This window comes from Pseudorasbora parva, chromosome 7 (assembly GCF_024679245.1).
Source record: "Pseudorasbora parva isolate DD20220531a chromosome 7, ASM2467924v1, whole genome shotgun sequence".
NCBI lineage: Eukaryota > Metazoa > Chordata > Actinopteri > Cypriniformes > Gobionidae > Pseudorasbora > Pseudorasbora parva.
The window spans coordinates 11,891,120-11,909,100 of NC_090178.1; the positions used below are offsets into that span (position 1 = coordinate 11,891,120).

General features: G+C 42.8%; 1 protein-coding gene across 2 annotated transcripts in view; it reads left to right on the forward strand.

The window, feature by feature from the left end:
* The window catches only part of cpne4a (copine IVa), a 95,409-nt gene that overhangs the window by 59,867 nt on the left and 17,561 nt on the right, over window positions 1-17,981 (forward strand). For both annotated transcript variants that reach the window (XR_010906397.1, XM_067448158.1), the window contains exons 8-10: window positions 9,210-9,308; window positions 11,733-11,819; window positions 12,119-12,178. Coding sequence is in view for 1 of the 2 variants with exons in the window: in XM_067448158.1 (XP_067304259.1) it covers window positions 9,210-9,308; window positions 11,733-11,819; window positions 12,119-12,178 (246 nt within the window). In the remaining variant the exon portion in view is untranslated. The remainder of the gene's footprint in view (window positions 1-9,209; window positions 9,309-11,732; window positions 11,820-12,118; window positions 12,179-17,981) is intronic.

Below are 17,981 nucleotides of genomic sequence, written 5' to 3' on the forward strand. Positions count from 1 at the left end.
TCAGACCATGCACTCAGACTCAAAATAGGGCCCATATAGTTGTATGGAATATGATCAGACTGCACTTAGCGCTGACTTGAACTGTTGCTTTTTGCTTTACATATTTCTGTCAAAGAGAACAAATTACAGATTTTGTTAAATTATCATTATTTAAGTTGTTTATATTCTTAATAGCCTTGAATGGTTTAGATGGTTACCAGTTATAGACTAGATTGCATGTGAGGTTGCTTTTATATGCAGACAGATTGCATTGCTGATTTCCATACTGCTTTGAAATGTATGTGTTGCTGGACCTGTGTGTGTGTTGAGATCAGCTATCTGGGGCAGGAACTCTCATCAGTCAAATGGCCTGATTATACTGGCTCAGGACTATTAGGCTCGTGGGCTCTGGCTCGATGTGTTTCAGTCAGGATTCACCAGGATTTCCCATGTGTTTTACTTAAATATGTACATTTTCTAATTTGCCTTTCTCTTTCTGGTCTCTGGCCTTCTCTTGCTTCATTTATTTGTTCGATATTCATCAAAGACTGCTTGATTGAATTGGCAAAGGAATTACTCAGAGAGAGTTTGAGTTGAATGCGTTCAAGTGCACTAATTTAATATTAAAAGTAGTAATTTCCTGGAGGAATTGAAATTAAAGTACCTCTTGTCAAATTATTATATTCATGTGTATATAATCAAATGTACCTGCTATAAATACAATACATTTTTTTGTTGTATTTGTGCTTTATGGACTCTATTTTTATATAGCACTTTCAACAGACCCTATGGCCATCCAAAGAAAGCGCTTTACATTTTTTCCTCACATTCACCCATTCATACACCGACGGCGGTGTCAGCCAGGTAAGGCGCCATCCAGCTCGTCGGGAGCAGCTGGGGTTAGGCGTCTTGCTCATGGACACCTCGACACTTGGTCAGGTGGAACCGGGGATTGAACCACCAACCTTCCAGTTTGTAGACAACCTAAAATCTTTTTACATTTATAGAAATGTTATTAAGCTAAAAATGTATTTTATTCAATTTAATATATAAATGTTATTTTTTGTTGTTTCAAAATGTCTCTTAAATATATATAGTGTTATGTTCTTAACCCAATTATTAACAAAATATTATTAGTATATATTATAATACATTTAAAACTTAAGTAGCAAAAATTAATGATTTAATTGTTTGGCTGATTAATTATTTCTTTAATTAAAACACATATGGGTCAATAATAAAAACAGTTACCGCTAGATTTTTAGGTATAGATATTACCATTCAAACATCATTTAGAAATCATTCTGATATGCTGATTTGGTCCTCAGGAAACTACTTTTTGTTATGACAGTGCTGCTTAATATTTATATGGCAACCATGATGCATTTTTTCCCAGGATACTTTTATGAATAGCATTCAAAAGCATTATATTAAAAATTGACAGTTGATCTGTTTAATGCATCCTGTAGAATATTCAACAAGGATGCATATACAGTAATAGATCAAAACAATATTGGTAGTGTACTTGAAAGGTGTCATGAACTGGCTTTTTATTTTTTATACTGTTGTCTGAGGTCAACTAATGATGTTTGTGTGGTTTTTACATTCAAAAACATCATAACTAATAAGTAATAGGCTATTTTCTACACTGATTTTGAGGCTCTCTCCTAAACGCTGGGTTTTGATGGGTGTGCAGCACTGGAGACTTGGAAGTAAACGCCCACGGCTAGGATTGGAGAAGATTTGCATATTTAATGAACTTCAGCTCCTCTGTCAGTTCAGTTCACATGAGGGAGGGATTGTTTTGAAAGCGGCAACCGGAATGATTATCTCGATCACAGGGCTCGTAAATGTCTTTATCAAAAAATTTCTCATCCGTCTGCGATTGATTGGAATATTATTTCTGTATTACGTGGCCCGCCTGATCGGTCGATATATGCGCAAACCGCACGCACACGTGCCCAGATCAAGAAAGAAATATATTACTGCTGCCAACGGGCGTAGGTTTTGGTAGCTGGTCTGGGAAACACAAAGCCCCGGGACTACTATTACATATAAAAAAGACGTTACTCACCTTTTTGAGTGCAAAGTTTGTTGCACCATTCCTGTCGGATCCAATATAGAAGGCACAACATTGTGTCTGCAAATCCAGCACTTGAGGCTTGTTTATAAATGATTTCAGTGTTTAAATTGAAATGAAGTGAACACGCGTACATTGTCTTCCCCACCTGAGCTGGAACTTTATTCAAAATAAATGAAGTATTACACATTCCTAATATTAGGATCTGAAGGAAGCTTATGCAGTGACTATGTTCTTCCACAATATCTTGCTATCTTCTTCAGCTTGTTTACTGCTGCTGGCTAGTGTGATCCGATGAGTCGCCTGTGGGGCTACTGAATTAGACGCACTTATTATTCTGTAGAGGCGGTGTTTTGTCCCGCGATGATGTAAGGATGAAGCACAGGACCGTTTGCTGAGCCTGAGTTTTCAGCTCTAAAACTTATAGGATATTCTTATATTACCATGACCTTTTATATATCAAAAGCTCAAGGGAAAGTTGATTTCTCAATTCATCGCTTCTTTAAAGCAGTGTTACACTGGAGTTTCCATTTAAATGTGCTTTGTTACCTCTATAAACATCTCTTAAGGGCACCTGTGTGCCTCTCTTCCAGCTCATATAGTGCATCAGCATATGGCTGCGTGTGGCCTCCCTTCGGCCCACTCATGAATGAACAGAACACAGACCTTATTACAGTTATATGAGCAAACGGCTCAGGCTCATTTAGTGCCAGCCGTCCTCCATGCCATCTGCAGAATCACACACGAACATAACTCCGCTCACAGCTGGAGCTCACCCCATTCCCAGACCGGGCTGCCTGCTGCCGTCTCACCACACTTGGTGTGGGAAACACGTCTTCTTTGTAGGACCTACTGAACACTTAACGAGTGCCATGACGGAGCCATGTGAGGTTCATTCGAAATGGCTGTGATTGATTGGATCCTGCCAATATTTGACAGGTCTTATTACTACTCCATTGAAGCGTATTTGTTGTGGGCTAATGAAATGGTAAGCATTTTGATTTAATTTTTCTTGTTGTGTACACTGACATCTCATTCTATGTCTAACAGAGTATCAATCAATCAGTTAAAATGATGTACCAGACACTTTTAAACTTTTTCATGAACATTAAACTCTCATGTGAGAGTCTATCTATCGGCTGCTTAACATGGCTCTTGGTATATCATGTGTTTGGTTCCTAAAGTGGTTCAGAGATCCAGTAAACATAAATGTCAGCAAACCAAGACACAAGTATACTTCTTGTATGTCTCCTTGTGGACAGCTGTAACTTGAATGGTTGTCCAAAAGTTGTCATTTTCTTAACAAGCTTAGTATATAGCACGTACTACCATGTAAAAGTTTCAAGAGTGTGTAAGACCTTTATTCAGAAAACATGCATTATCATGAAAATAGTGAAAAGAGTAAAGACATCTATGATTTTACAAAAGATTTCTATTTCAATTAAATGCTGCTCTTTTGAAATGTCCTTTCATCAAAGTATCTTGTACTGTATTTATTAAGGTTTCCACAAAATTAAAAACAATAAACTTTTGGACACTTGAATAAATACCAAATCCAATAAATAAAATGGAAAATTGCAACGGATGATTGTGTTCTTGGTGCCTGTTAGGGGCGGCACCGCTCACCAAACCCGCTGTTCGGTTCATATCACGGTTCTTGTTGTTGTTTTTTTTCTTTTAATCGTAAACACTTTTTTGTATTATTTATTTTATTTTTTTTTTTTTTTTTATATCATGTAATCATGCACAAACTAAACTCGACTTGCCCATCTCTGAGGAAAGCTATAGGTGAGATTTTGATACAGCAAGAGAGAAGACATTGATGACATCCTGTTCATTTATTTGGCAAAAATTTGTATTTATTTGTATTTATCAAACTGCTAACTTCAGTGTAGCTTTAAGCCTTGTTTATACTCGACGCCTCTACACAATCGCGAGGGTGCGCGCAGCAAAATTGACGTCAACGTGGAGTGTGTGACACCACATTTCGCTTGGCGGTATGCACCTCAAATTTTGTAACTTTGCGTGCGGCTCCGTAACAGAAGAAGCACGAGTTCAGGCGAATCTGGCCAAGCATGACATCGGCGGAACCCAGTCTGCGCGTCGTCGAGTATAAACACCCCCCCCAAACAGATGAGGTGCGTGGAGTCAGAGAGAGAGATGAGGAAAACAGACAAGCATGCAAATGGGAATTATCGCGGCGGGAAAAAATATTGAGCAAATTTTTGTATAAATTGTGCGATTAATTGATTTATTGACTATCGCGACAGGCCTAGTTATAATGCATTTTTAGAACTATAAAACAGTTATTTATGAATATTCTGTAAATATCACAACTCAAGTGTTTTATTATTAGTTGTGTCCTTGATTTACAGTTTAGTTTTTTAAACCCTATATGTTGCACAAATAACACTTATTAAATTATGGAGTATACTCTTTAATGTTTACATTTTGAAATTTCAAATAAATACAGCTTATCATAACTCATTCCAAATGTTGGCTTCAATGGTTTAGCAATGAAGTAATTTTTTGGTGATTTAAAAAAAAATATGTATATTTTACTTTAAAGCTTAAATGGATAGTTCACCAAAAATTATCCAATGATTAACTCGCATTCAAGCCATTCTAGGGTGTATATGACATTTTTCTTTCATTTGATACAATTGGAAAAAAAATCTTACTGAGAGCAAATTTTTTTGATATATCAACCTCAAACTTGTTTAGAGGTATGGCTTTGATTTTCTAGTAGTTCTAGAGTTCAACAAGTTAACTTAACGGCCACCGGTGTCGCTAATAACAAGGGTTTCTGAATCCTACATACAGGTCCTTCTCAAAAAATTTGCATATGCGATAAAAGTTCATTATTTTCCATAATGTAATGATAAAAATTAAACTTTCATATATTTTAGATTCATTGCACACCAACTGAAATATTTCAGGTCTTTTATTGTTTTAATACTGATGATTTTGGCATACAGCTCATGAAAACCCAAAATCTCAAAAAATTTGCATATTTCATCCGACCAATAATGACTGCTTCAATGCGGCGTGGCATGGAGGCGATCAGCCTGTGGCACTGCTGAGGTGTTATGGAGGCCCAGGATGCTTCGATAGCGGCCTTAAGCTCATCCAGAGTGTTGGGTCTTGCGTCTCTCAACTTTCTCTTCACAATATCCCACAGATTCTCTATTGGGTTCAGGTCAGGAGAGTTGGCAGGCCAATTGAGCACAGTAATACCATGGTCAGTAAACCATTTACCAGTGGTTTTGGCACTGTGAGCAGTGCCAGGTCGTGCGGAAAAATGAAATCTTCATCTCCATAAAGCTTTTCAGCAGATGGAAGCATGAAGTGCTCCAAAATCTCCTAATAGCTAGCTGCATTGACCCTGCCCTTGATAAAACACAGTGGACCAACACCAGCAGCTGACATGGCACCCCAGACCATCACTGACTGTGGGTACTTGACACTGGACTTCAGGCATTTTGGCATTTCCTTCTCCCCAGTCTTCCTCCAGACTCTGGCACCTTGATTTCCGAATGACATATAGAAGTACTTTGGACCACTCAGCAACAGTCCAGTGCTGCTTCTCTGTAGCACAAAGTGTCTTGACCTGGGGAAAGCGGCACCTGTAGCCCATTTCCTGCACACGCCTGTGCACGGTGGCTCTGGATGTTTCTACTCCAGACTCAGTCCACTGCTTCCGCAGGTCCCCCAAGGTCTGGAATCGGTCCTTCTCCACAATCTTCCTCAGGGTCCGGTCACCTCTTCTTGTTGTGCAGCGTTTTTTGCCACACCTTTTCCTTCCCACAGACTTCCCACTGATGTGCCTTGATACAGCACTCTGGGAACAGCCTATTCGTTCAGAAATTTCTTTCTGTGTCTTATCCTCTCGCTTGAGGGTGTCAATGATGGCCTTCTGGACAGGGTCAGGTCGGCAGTCTTACCCATGATTGCGGTTTTGAGTAATGAACCAGGCTGGGAGTTTTTAAAAGCCTCAGGAATCTTTTGCAGATGTTTAGAGTTAATTAGTTGATTCAGATGATTAGGTTAATAGCTCGTTTAGAGAACCTTTTCATGAACTTTTTCACTGAACTTTTATCACATATGCACATTTTTTGAGAAGGACCTGTATAGCTTTTTTAACATAAAATTTTTAGCTTTGGTATCTGTGCTTGTCCAACTGCTTTCCATCTTGCATCATAAAAGTATAATAATGTGGTAACCGAATTGCTCAAGCTGAGTCCTTTGTGAATTAAATGCACCCACACTATGTTCTGGTTCCATCTTTTACAGCAACATTAGATAAGTCAACCCCCTGTTGTCTTGAATATTGCAGGAAACCATCAAACTTTAATTAATTTGTCATGTCCCTTTATGTTTAATGCATGGATGCATGGGGCACAGTGATGGTGAGTCTGCTCCAGTTCTGTATGCTGTGTGTTCGGTTTCCAGACATGTTTGATGTTCAACACTCTCTGTGGACCGCATGTAGTCAACTACAGTGTGGGTTTAACAAGAGTATGGTGTCCACATCCCTCAGAATATCTTTTTTTCTGCTCCAGAGGAATGATAGAAAAAAATTATTCAAACTTGACATCTATAGAGGAAACAAACATATGTATGTATGTATGTGAGGAGGATGGGGAGTGTGAAGAGAGAAGAAATACAATAAGAAAAAAAGAAGGGTCCGTATTCACAAAACATCTTAAGGCTAAAACTGGCTCCTAACTTGCCAATTTAGGAGAAATTATTACAAATAATTAGTGTGTCAGTCCTATTTTTAGGACTCCTACATTATTGCTCTAAGAGTATTTCACACCGCATTTTAGCACTAAAACGAGCTCCTAAATTGATAAAACGCTAGGAGTAGTTAAGAGGACTCCTAATCTCTAAGACCAAATCACAAACAATCATAATGGCTTTTGCCGCGATCTGCCCAAAGACACTATACAACATTGAGGCAAAAGTGATAATTAATGTATCTTTAATAATAAAAAAATTGTAAGATTGGTAGTTGTTTTTGTGAGTTCACACTAAAAAAATATATTGAATAAAGTAAAATGATATAACTGTATTTGACATGGTGTCCGAACCAACCGAGGGCTCTGAGCTCTGAATTTAGCCTAAACCCAGAGTTCTGCCTCGTATGGCAGACAGAGAGTGAGGAACGGGGTGGTGGAGGAATGCAGAAAACGGAGGAGGTAACTCACGTTAAGGGAGTTGGCTCTCGGCTGTATATATATACCTCCTCTCGTGCTGATTAGATAGACACTTTGAAATATGCTCCTCACTATTTTTTTTAATAAAACATAATTTTTGCTTGAATTCTCTGCAATCTCTCTTGCAGACATGTTAGAGTCTGACAGTTAGCTGAACATATACTAGTTTAATTATTGACATATAGCCTACTTTTCAAAATCTTTATTTTAATATGGGAACGTTCTTATTTTAAACATTTTATTTGAATTTGGCAACATGAAACCTCGTTCAACAAAATATTTCTATATTTAAATCACTGACAGAGATCCCTCCACTATCAGTGATGACATCACGCTATTACACTTAGCTTAAGACTTCTCTCTATTCCTTAGTAAAAGTTGATCTCAGCAGCTTTGTGAATAGGTTTTAAGAGGAAACTTGTAACTAAGAACTTTTACTGCCATTTAGGAGAACTCTTAGTGGTAAGATAACATGTTTTGTGAATACGGCCCCAGAAGCATAAGAGAGGTTAAGTCATGCATGGATAACATACCACTGGAGCAACACGTATATACAGTTGTGGTCAGAATTATTGGCACCAATGGTAAATATGATCAAATATGGCTGTAAATATGCATTGTTGATCTTTTTGATCTTTCTTTCAAAATCAGAAACATTTAATCTTTCATTTGAAGTTAAAGAATTGAAAGTGAAAAAAAAAAAAAACACATTATGAAACAAATGTTTTTCTCTAAAAACACATAATTCATAATTATCATAATTATTGGCACCTAGAGATTTTGATGAGTAAAATATTTCTGAAGTATATTCACATTAATATTTACCCTTTTTTTATTAGCACACCAGGGTGACTAGGAGCATGAAATTATGACGTCTTGTTTGTTTCACAGGAGTATAACTATTAGGAAACAAAAAGGCCTAATTCCCTGAATCATTCATCACAATAAAACCAAAGAATATAGTTCTGATGTGCAGCAAAAGATCACAAAATGAAACAAATTTTCACAAAAAAATAAAATGGCTAAATCATTGAAAATCCCCATCTCCACCATCAGGGCAATAATTAAGAAGTTCCAATATGCTAAAGATGTTACGAAGCGGCCTGGAAGAGGACATGTGTCTGTATCACCCTAATGCATGGCGAGGGGGAGTTTGAGTGGCCAAAGACTCTCCAAAGATCACAGATGGAGAATTGCAGAGATTAGTTGAGTCTTGGGGTCAGAAAAAAATCCAACTGCACAACCACAAGTTGTTTGGGAAAGTTTCAAGAAAAATCCTCCTCGCTCATCCAAAAATAAACTTCAGCATATTCAGTTGTCCGACACGACTGGAACTTTAAAAGGGACCTATTAAACTAAAAGAAGAGTTTTTGGCAGCAAACCCACAAGATGGGTTTGGTGCAAGCAGGGTTAAAAAGTATGCCATGTCCACGGTTAAATATACTGCTGAATCTTTAATTTTGTGGGCCTTTTTTGCTGGAGGATGTCCTGGACATCCTTTTCAGATACATGTTATCATGGATTCTAGCAAATACGTCCTCTGCTGGAAATCTGGAGGACAGTGATCCAAAACAAACATCAAAACCAACACAAAAATGTCACTTGAAGACAAAATGACACCCCCCCCCCCCCACACACACACTTTAAATTCTTTTACTTCAATAAAAGGTTACATTTTTGCTGTTTTTTCAAATGATAGATCAAAAGGATAAACCTTTTTTTTCTACAGCCATCTTTGATCATATTTACCCCAGGTGCCAATAATTCTGACCACAAGTGTAGGTTTTAGTGATATTTTTTGTATTTAATTTAACATCTGTAAAATGTTTTCAAGGATTAAGATCATGATATGATCATCTTTAGATGACTTATTAATATCTTTTGTTTGCCTTTAATTATTTTGTCTGTTGTGTTCTTCCCTTAACATCCAGTGTACAGTGTGGGACTGGGACTCGAACGGAAAGCACGATTTCATAGGGGAGTTTCAAGCTACATTCAAAGAGATGCGATTGGCGATGGATGGAAGACAGGTAACGGTTTTAAACTTATAAACTTATAAAAAAATACTGCAATTTATTTTAGCACTTTCACATCCACCACACCATACATGCCAAGCATCTATTTAAATCCAGTTGGCTTCATTTGAAACAGCTCTCTGAGATATACAGAGTTCAGCTAATGATGAGTAGGAATGAGTAGTTTGGTTCAAAGAGTAATCAGCAAAAGTGAAAGATGAAAGAGAAATGAGGTTACATGAGGAGATCTTCATTTGGGTCATAGTAAGTTTAGTTTCTTTTACACTTTAACAGATTCTGTACAGATTTACCTAAAATGTCCTTGAACTTAATTGGTGGATGAACAGATGACAGACAGACATATAGATAAAGAAACAGACAGGCAGGTAGACAGACTAAGGGTGCGTTCACACTTGTCATGTTTGGTTCGATTAAAACGAACCCTGGTGCGGTTGCTCGGTTAGTGCGGTTCATTTGAACATATGTGAACGCTGCCATCCGAACCCTGGTGCGCACCAAACAAGCGGACCGAGACCGCTAAAAAGATGGGTCTCGGTCCGCTTCCAAACGAACTCTGGTGCGGTTCGATTGATATATGAACGCAACACGGACCAAAGACATGTAAACGGACCAAAAACCGGACGTAATGTCACAAGATGCGACGCATAATGCAGCTGATTTGACGACGCGGAAAGATCGGTGTATCCAAAATGAGTAACTTTAACATTAGAGGGCAAACGTGGAGCAACGAGGAAGAGCCTCGATCATCAATATTTGGTCAGACGAGCATGTTTCGAAAATGCTAAAACACACAAAAAGCATACCTGGCTCTTCTCATCAAAGTTCCTGTGTTGCCCATTATTAGCAGGTGCAGACGACAGAACGGCCGTCTCTGTTCTGCACAACGGAGGGAATCCTGCTGCTGTTTTGAATGTTTTGAACATTTTATGAGCTCTTCATGAGTTCTCAGCGGGTAAAAATAATGCCACATGTACACGCATAAAATGATCGCGTTTAATCCAGCACACAGCGTTGTTTTGAACATTTCATGAGCTCTTCATGAGTTCTCTGGTAAGAAATAATGCCAAATGTGTTACACGCATAAAATGATCGCGTTTAATCCAGCACACAGCGTTGTTTTGAATGTTTTGAACATTTCATGAGCTCTTCATGAGTTCTCTGGTAAAAAATAATACCATGTACACGCATAAAATGCCCGCGCGTGTAATCCGCACACAGCATTGTTCTGAATGTTCGGTAAGCGAGCTCCTACGTCATATAAGCCGACCAATCAGGTTGTGAGCGTCTCCCTGTGCCTTTGGGTCGGTAACTTTAGGTTCGCTGTTAAAAATGCCCGTGTGAACGCTAAGCGGACCAGGACTATTATGTTTGGTTTTGTTTTTTGGTCCGGACCAAACGAACCAAACGAACCGAACTACAAGTGTGAACGCACCCTAACTGAATGACTTAGAAACCAAATCCTTAAAAGAAAGACCTGACCAAAAACATAATTAAACTCAAAATGACTGGCTGCAAAAGAACAATGTCATCTAATGGAATTTTCAGTCGAATAATTGCATAATTAGAATACATTTAGAACCTTAATAACAACCTTAATAATTAAACCTTAATAACAACTGATAGGAATGACTTTGAAATGCTATTCTGTAAGTCTGTTGCAAAAGAGCATGTTGCTTTAAACTTAAAAATGTCTCATAAACACAAAAAAAAACATGACATTGGAGTTCATAGCCCTGCACCTGCTCTCTAATTGTCCATTCATTCATTCTGGAGTTTGCACTTTATTGAATTTCAAGACCACTATGCTATGAAAGACCACTAAATAGAAAGTGGCAGCAAGCCGAATAATTGCCATTTTTAAGGTTGAAAATTCACACAAAAAGAAACGCATCCTCCTTAATAATCATAATGAGGATGTTATGTGTTAAGAGTTTTTTGCACAGCACAGTCTACAATTTACAGCTTGTTCTAAAAAATGGCTCCATGATTAACCATTACTGCTAAAGACTTTATCAAGACTGCATCTCTTTCTGATTTGGAAAACAATAAGCCATTGTGTTTTAAGCTTTCAATTAATTGTAACTCTGCTAAAATGCACAGCTAGCTGGATGACACTTCGTTCTCTTGTGAAGTCCTGAGCGCTCTGGGCTGGTATCTCAGTACCGCAGGCATCAGTACTAGACTCAGCTAATTATTTTAGAACATCGCTTCCAGGCTCGACATCATTCCTCATTATTATAACTAAAAATGTTGTTTTCTGAGTCTATTGTCTTACTGGAGCACTGGTTTTGGTGCTCCAATGGGAAGCGATTATGCACCATCTCTTTCATTATCCAGGTTGTCTCAATTACCTATTCCAAACCGTACTGATGAAAAGCTAATGTTTTAAAAAAAAAATGTTTTTTTAAACAATGACAGGTCCAGTGGGAATGCATAAACCCCAAATATAAAGTCAAGAAGAAGAATTACAAGAACTCTGGGATTGTCATTCTGAACCAATGCAAGGTAATATTTTCATCATAAAACACTCTCTAGAGGACATTTGGACCTTGTCTCCTCCCCGTAGGCCCTGTATTTCAAAAAGCGGCAGTGACACACTGTCAGCAGAGGCGTTGATGGTTACAGTAGATGGAGGTGGGAACTTCACACTGCTAGAAGTCATTCCATCCGGCTAAAATGTGAGATCCCAGCTCTGCAAATGGCCACTGAGTTTGATCATAGATGACATAAATTAGAAGTGATGAGAAGAAGATGGCAGCATGAAGTGCTTGAATTCATGTTAACCTGTCCTTTTGTATCCACAGATAATTAAGATGCATTCCTTTCTGGACTACATCATGGGAGGTTGCCAAATACAGTTTACAGTAAGTCCAGACAGATACTTGCGTTTTTTTTAGTCGATGGAGTTAATTTATCTGTTTATATCAATAAAACGAATCATCCATTATCATTTGTTTTCTCTGACATTAGCATAGCCGCCAGCTTTGTTTAATAAATGATGTTATTATTAGTCAGAGCACTCATGATTTATTATTCATTACCATGTGTACATACTAATGGGAACAGGAAAAACAAAGTGTCATTCCAAATGTTTTTCAGGTTTTGCATCATTTATAAAATAATAATTGTCTCACCTGCTTACAGCGCTGTTATTTTCACACAACACTTTTGTGTGCACTGTAGTGTTACATTATTATTATTTTTTAATTATCTGTCACTATTAGATCTTTCTACATTGTTGTCATGTAAGGTCCTCTGAAAGGTTTTTATAATTAGTGTCAATTAAAATGCTTTCTGGCTGTTTTATGAATTTACATAACATGCAATTTTATTAAGTGTTGATATTTCTCTATAAGGCATAATGGTGGACCTGCAATTTTTTTGAGACCTTTTCTGATAAAATAGAACATTTTATTACTAAGAAGAGGATCTTACTTTCAGGGATATGGTTAATTAAATGTTGGTTCAGGCACTTTAGATGAACGCTATAAAATCCAGAATAATTATGTCTGGATTAATTTTAAAAGTTATAACTGACAAAAGAAAATTAAAAATTAATTTTCTGAATCACTGAATTATATGATTATGTCAACATTCATTAGTGATAAATGTAGTTAAATTCAATTAAATTAAGTTCCCTTTCGGGGACGAGACGCTGCGTCGAAACGCTGTGAGAACGCCTCTGCGTTAATGCGTCGTGAAGCGCCTGTAGAACCATTCCATCGGAAAAAAGATCGATCGTCGCCGACGTGATGACGTCGCCGACGTGATGACGTCATCAACCGGAGACTATAAAAGGTCCGCGAACACAAACAGGAACTAGCTTCTGTGCCTTCAGTAAGCGATCTGTGTGAACCTGTCTGTCTATTTGGTGTTTTTGTCTGTCTATTATCAGAGATTTTCCACCCTTTTGTTAAATATTTCATATATTAACAGAAAAAAGAGAAAATAAAATAGATAGAAATGGCGAGTGAAAGCAGCAATTTCAGAAAGTGTGTTCCTCCCTGCCCACGCTACATCACGGGCGGGGACACACATCTTCTCTGTGTTGCATGCTTGGGAGCGCAGCATGCCCAGGCAGCCCTCGAGGGGGCTGCTTGCGAGCACTGTGAGCGTATGCCACTGAGAACGCTGCGCTCCCGCCGGGCACTCTTCGAGGAGGGTGCCTCGGCTCGTGTTCCCCGCGGCTCTGGTCCCGCTGCTGCCGAGGCAGAGCGGAGGCTGCAGTCGTGGGGTTCACAATTGGATGTTGCAGAGGGGTTTGAGACGGGCACTGCCTTATCTCTGCCCTCACCTGCTCCATCCAGCGGTTCTTCTCGGGGCTTGGAAGCACGCATTGCGGTTTCTTCCCCCCCGAGAGAGCCGCCGGTGCTCCAACTATCCAGCTCCGAGGAGGTGGACGTTGAGAGCATCGCGACTGAAGATTCACCACTTCAGTCCCCTGCGAGTGAAAAAAAAAAAAAAAGAAAAAAAAAAAAAAGTGGACTTTACAGAGGGGTTTGAGACGGGCCCGGCCTTATCTCAGCCCTCACCTGTATCGTCCAGTGTCTCGTCTCGGGGTTTGGAAGCCCGCTCTGCGGTCTCTTCCTCCCTGGGCGGGGCACCGGTGCTCCAACTATCCAGCTCTGAGGAGGTGGACGTTGAGAGCATCGCGACTGAAGACTCGCCACTTCAGTCACCCGCTAGTGAGTTGAGGTTCTCACGAGAGCTGTGGCCAGGTTAAATATAAAAATAAGAAATGACTGGCTGGCTGAAATATCTGAATCCCATCGAAATCAGAGAGAACGAAATTAGATGAGCGATTCCTGCCCTCTCGTGCAAAGCATCAACGTCCTGCCATTCTTCCCTGACCTGCACACCGAGGTGTCTAGGTCATGGAGGAAACAAGCGGTATCATATAGAGTGTTCAGCCCACATACATCTGCATATAGTAATATATTTGGGCTGAGACACTATGGTTATGGGGCGATGCCGAAGATCGAAGAGACGCTTGCGAGCTATCTCTCGCCTTCAGCTGCATCGTCCCTGGCATTTCCCCTCCGAAGGAAATCGGTGCTTACCTCAGCACACGGTACCCGTCTTCCTTCGGTGCCCACAGGGGGCCGCGCTGCTAACCCCGCCGCAATGTCAGGGCGCAGAGGGTCTCCGCGGGCCACCTGAGGGTGGTCCGCCCCCTCCTCGGAGGGCATGCGAGCAGTCAGGTCAGGTGTTCCCTGCCGGTTCGCCGTTTCAGGGCACTGCACTCGCTGCTCAAATTACACCAGAGGCCAGCCTCGAGAGGCTGGTTCCCTTAGTTTCCCCTCCGTGGGAAGACGGTGCTTACCTCAGCATACGGTACCCGTCTTCCTTCGGTACCCTCAAGGGGCCGCGCTGCCAACCCCGCCGCAATGTCGGGGCGCAGAGGGTCTCCGCGGGCCACCTGAGGGTGGTCCGCCCCCTCCTCGGAGGGCAGGGGAAACAAAAGGACGCTGAGGGTAGTCCCCTCCGAAGGGAAATGGTGTTTACCTCTGCCTACGGTACCCGTTGTCCTGCAGCGCCCTCTGGGGGCCGCGCTGCCAACCCCGCCGCAATGCCGGGGCGCAGACGGTCCCCGCGGGCCACTCGAGGGTGGTCCGCTCCCCCTTCGGGGGGCTCCCGAGCAGTCAAGTCAGTCGTTCCCTGCCGGTCCGCCGCTTCAGGGCACTGTGCTTGTTGCTCAAAATACACCAGAGGCCAGCCTCGAGAGGCTGGTTCCCTTAGTAGATTTTCTAGACGAGTGGAAACGTCTATCGAATATATCTCAGTGGGTCCTGCAGATAATAGAAAAGGGGTACGCCATTCAGTTCAGAAGTCGGCCACCTCCTTTCTGCGGTGTCCTACCTACAGAGGTGGGCCCGGAGCAGGCTCTGGTAATGGCACAGGAAGTAGAGACACTCCTGCAAAAAGGGGCTATAGAGAGGGTTCCCCCTCCCAGCAGGGAGTCTGGCTTTTATAGCCGTTACTTCATCGTGCCGAAGAAGGATGGGGGCTTACGCCCGATATTAGATCTGCGGCTATTGAATCGCTCGGTGGCCAAGCTCAAATTCAAGATGCTTACACTCAGACAGATTGTAGCGCAGGTCAAATCGGAGGATTGGTTTGTCACCATAGACCTCAAAGATGCGTATTTTCATGTCTCCATCCTTCCACATCACAGGAAGTTCCTGAGGTTTGCCTTCGGGGGAGAGGCATACCAATATCGTGTACTTCCCTTCGGTCTAGCACTGTCACCCCGCACGTTCACCAAGTGTGTGGATGCAGCTCTGGCGCCGCTGCGTCTACAGGGCATCCGCATACTGAACTATATCGACGACTGGCTGATTCTAGCGAATACAGAGCAGATGGCGGTTCAGCATCGAGATGCTGTTCTCGCCCATATGTCGAAGCTGGGGTTGAGGCTGAACGCCAAGAAGAGTGTGCTTTCTCCGGCTCAGAGAACCACTTTTCTAGGTGTGAACTGGGACTCGGTAATTATGCGGGCGCAATTATCGCCAACACGCATAGCATCGATCCTGGCAGCCGCCAAAGAACAGAAGCTAGGCCGAGCCGTCACTGTGAAACGGTTCCAGAAACTGTTAGGTCTCATGGCAGCAGCGTCCAACGTGATATCGTTTGGCCTACTGTACATGAGGCCACTGCAGTGGTGGCTCAAAACAAAAGGGTTCTCCCCGAGGGGAAATCCGCTCCGCACGATCAAAGTCACGCGGCGATGCCTACGTGCTCTGGTCATGTGGAAAAACCCGCTCAGGGTCCCGTGTTGGGGGCTCATGTTCGTCGCGTAACGCTAACGACAGATGCCTCTCTCACGGGCTGGGGGGGCGACCATGAGTGGTCGCTCATCCCAGGGTCTATGGCAGGAACATCAGCGGCACTGGCACGTAAATCGGCTAGAGATGCTCGCAGTGTTTCTTGCATTGAAACAGTTCCTGCCCGACCTCAAGGGGCCACCATGTGCAGACAACACATCGGTGGTCGTCTATATAAATCACCAGGGGGGTCTGAGGTCCCGTCCGTTGGACAATTGGCACATCGGATCCTCCTGTGGGCCCAAGGGAAATTGCTGTCAGTCAGAGCAGTATATATCCCGGGGGTCCTGAATCAGGAAGCAGACAGCCTGTCGAGGCAGGGGCCGAGGCCCGGGGAATGGAGACTCCACCCAGAAGTGGTGGAGCTCCTATGGAAGGTATATGGGAGCTATTTGCTTCGGCGGAGAGTTCTCACTGCCCGCAGTAGTTTCTCTGACCCATCCAGCCCCGCTGGGGTGGATGCCATGGTACAGGGGTGGCCGAGGCTACCTCTGTACGCCTTCCCCCCGATTGTCTTGCTTCCAGGAGTTCTGGAGAGGGTACGCCGGGACGGGGCCCAGGTACTCCTAGTGGCTCCGTACTGGCCGACCCGAGTATGGTTTTCGGACCTGATATCTTTCCTGGAAGGCTCTCCGATGGAGATTCCGACCAGGAGGGATCTACTCTCTCAGGCGGGCGGGAGATTCCTGCACCCACGCCCAGAGATGTGGAAACTGTGGGCCTGGCCTCTGAGGGGGCTAGGCTCATAGAGGAAGGTCTCTCGGCCGAGGTCGTAGAGACCATCCTTCACTCCAGAGCTCCGTCCACGAGGAAACTGTACGCTCTGAAAGGGAAACTTTTCTCAGCATGGTGCAGAGAACGCCAGTGGGACCCAGTTAACTGCCCGGTTGGTACAGTGCTGGAGTTTCTGCAGGCGAGGTTCTCGGCAGGGTTGACCCCCTCCACAATAGAGGCGTACGTGGCGGCCTTGGGTGCCGTCCACGTCCCTTTGGGTGGAGTGTCTTGGGAAGACACCCTCTGATTACACGTTTCCTCCGTGGCACTTTAAGGTTGAGGCCTGTTATGCACTCATGTCTAGAGTTTGCGCCGGGGTTTTCTCATCCCAGGCCGGGTTATGTCCCCAAGGTTCCTACGAGCCCACGGGGCCCCATTACTCTTCAAGCATTCTGTCCTCCTCCTTTCACGACGTCAGACCAGGAAGATTAATCTGCTGTGCCCTGTTAGAGCACTAGATACTATGTCCACAGAGCTGCCCTGTGGAGGAAAACTGATCAGCTGTTTGTCTGTTTCGGGCCCCCTAAGAAGGGGCCCCAGTATCTAAGCAGAGGATGAGCAAGTGAGTGGTCGAGGCCATCTCACTTGCTTATGAGGCGGCCGGGCAGCAGTCTCCACTGGCTGTCCGGACGCATTCAACTAGGGGTATGGCTGCTTCTTAAGCACTTTTGTCGGGGGCGTCCCTCCACGATATTTGTAAACGCGGCCGGATGGTCGTCTCCTTTAACTTTCGTCAGGTTCTATGAACTAGACCTGGCATCTACAGTTGGGGCACAGGTACTCTCGTAACCGTGTGCGCTTCGGCTTCACACATACGAGACACTTGGTCCTATGGCGATGTGGGTATAAGCGTTCTCACAGCGTTTCGACGCAGCTCGAGTTCCCCGAAAGGGAACGTCTCAGGTTACGTATGTAACCCTAGTTCCCTGAGGGAACGAGACGCTGCGTCGCTCTGCCATACTCCCGGCGTGTCCGTGATCACTTACTTCAGGCTTTATCAGAAGCTAGTTCCTGTTTGTGTTCGCGGACCTTTTATAGTCTCCGGTTGATGACGTCATCACGTCGGCGA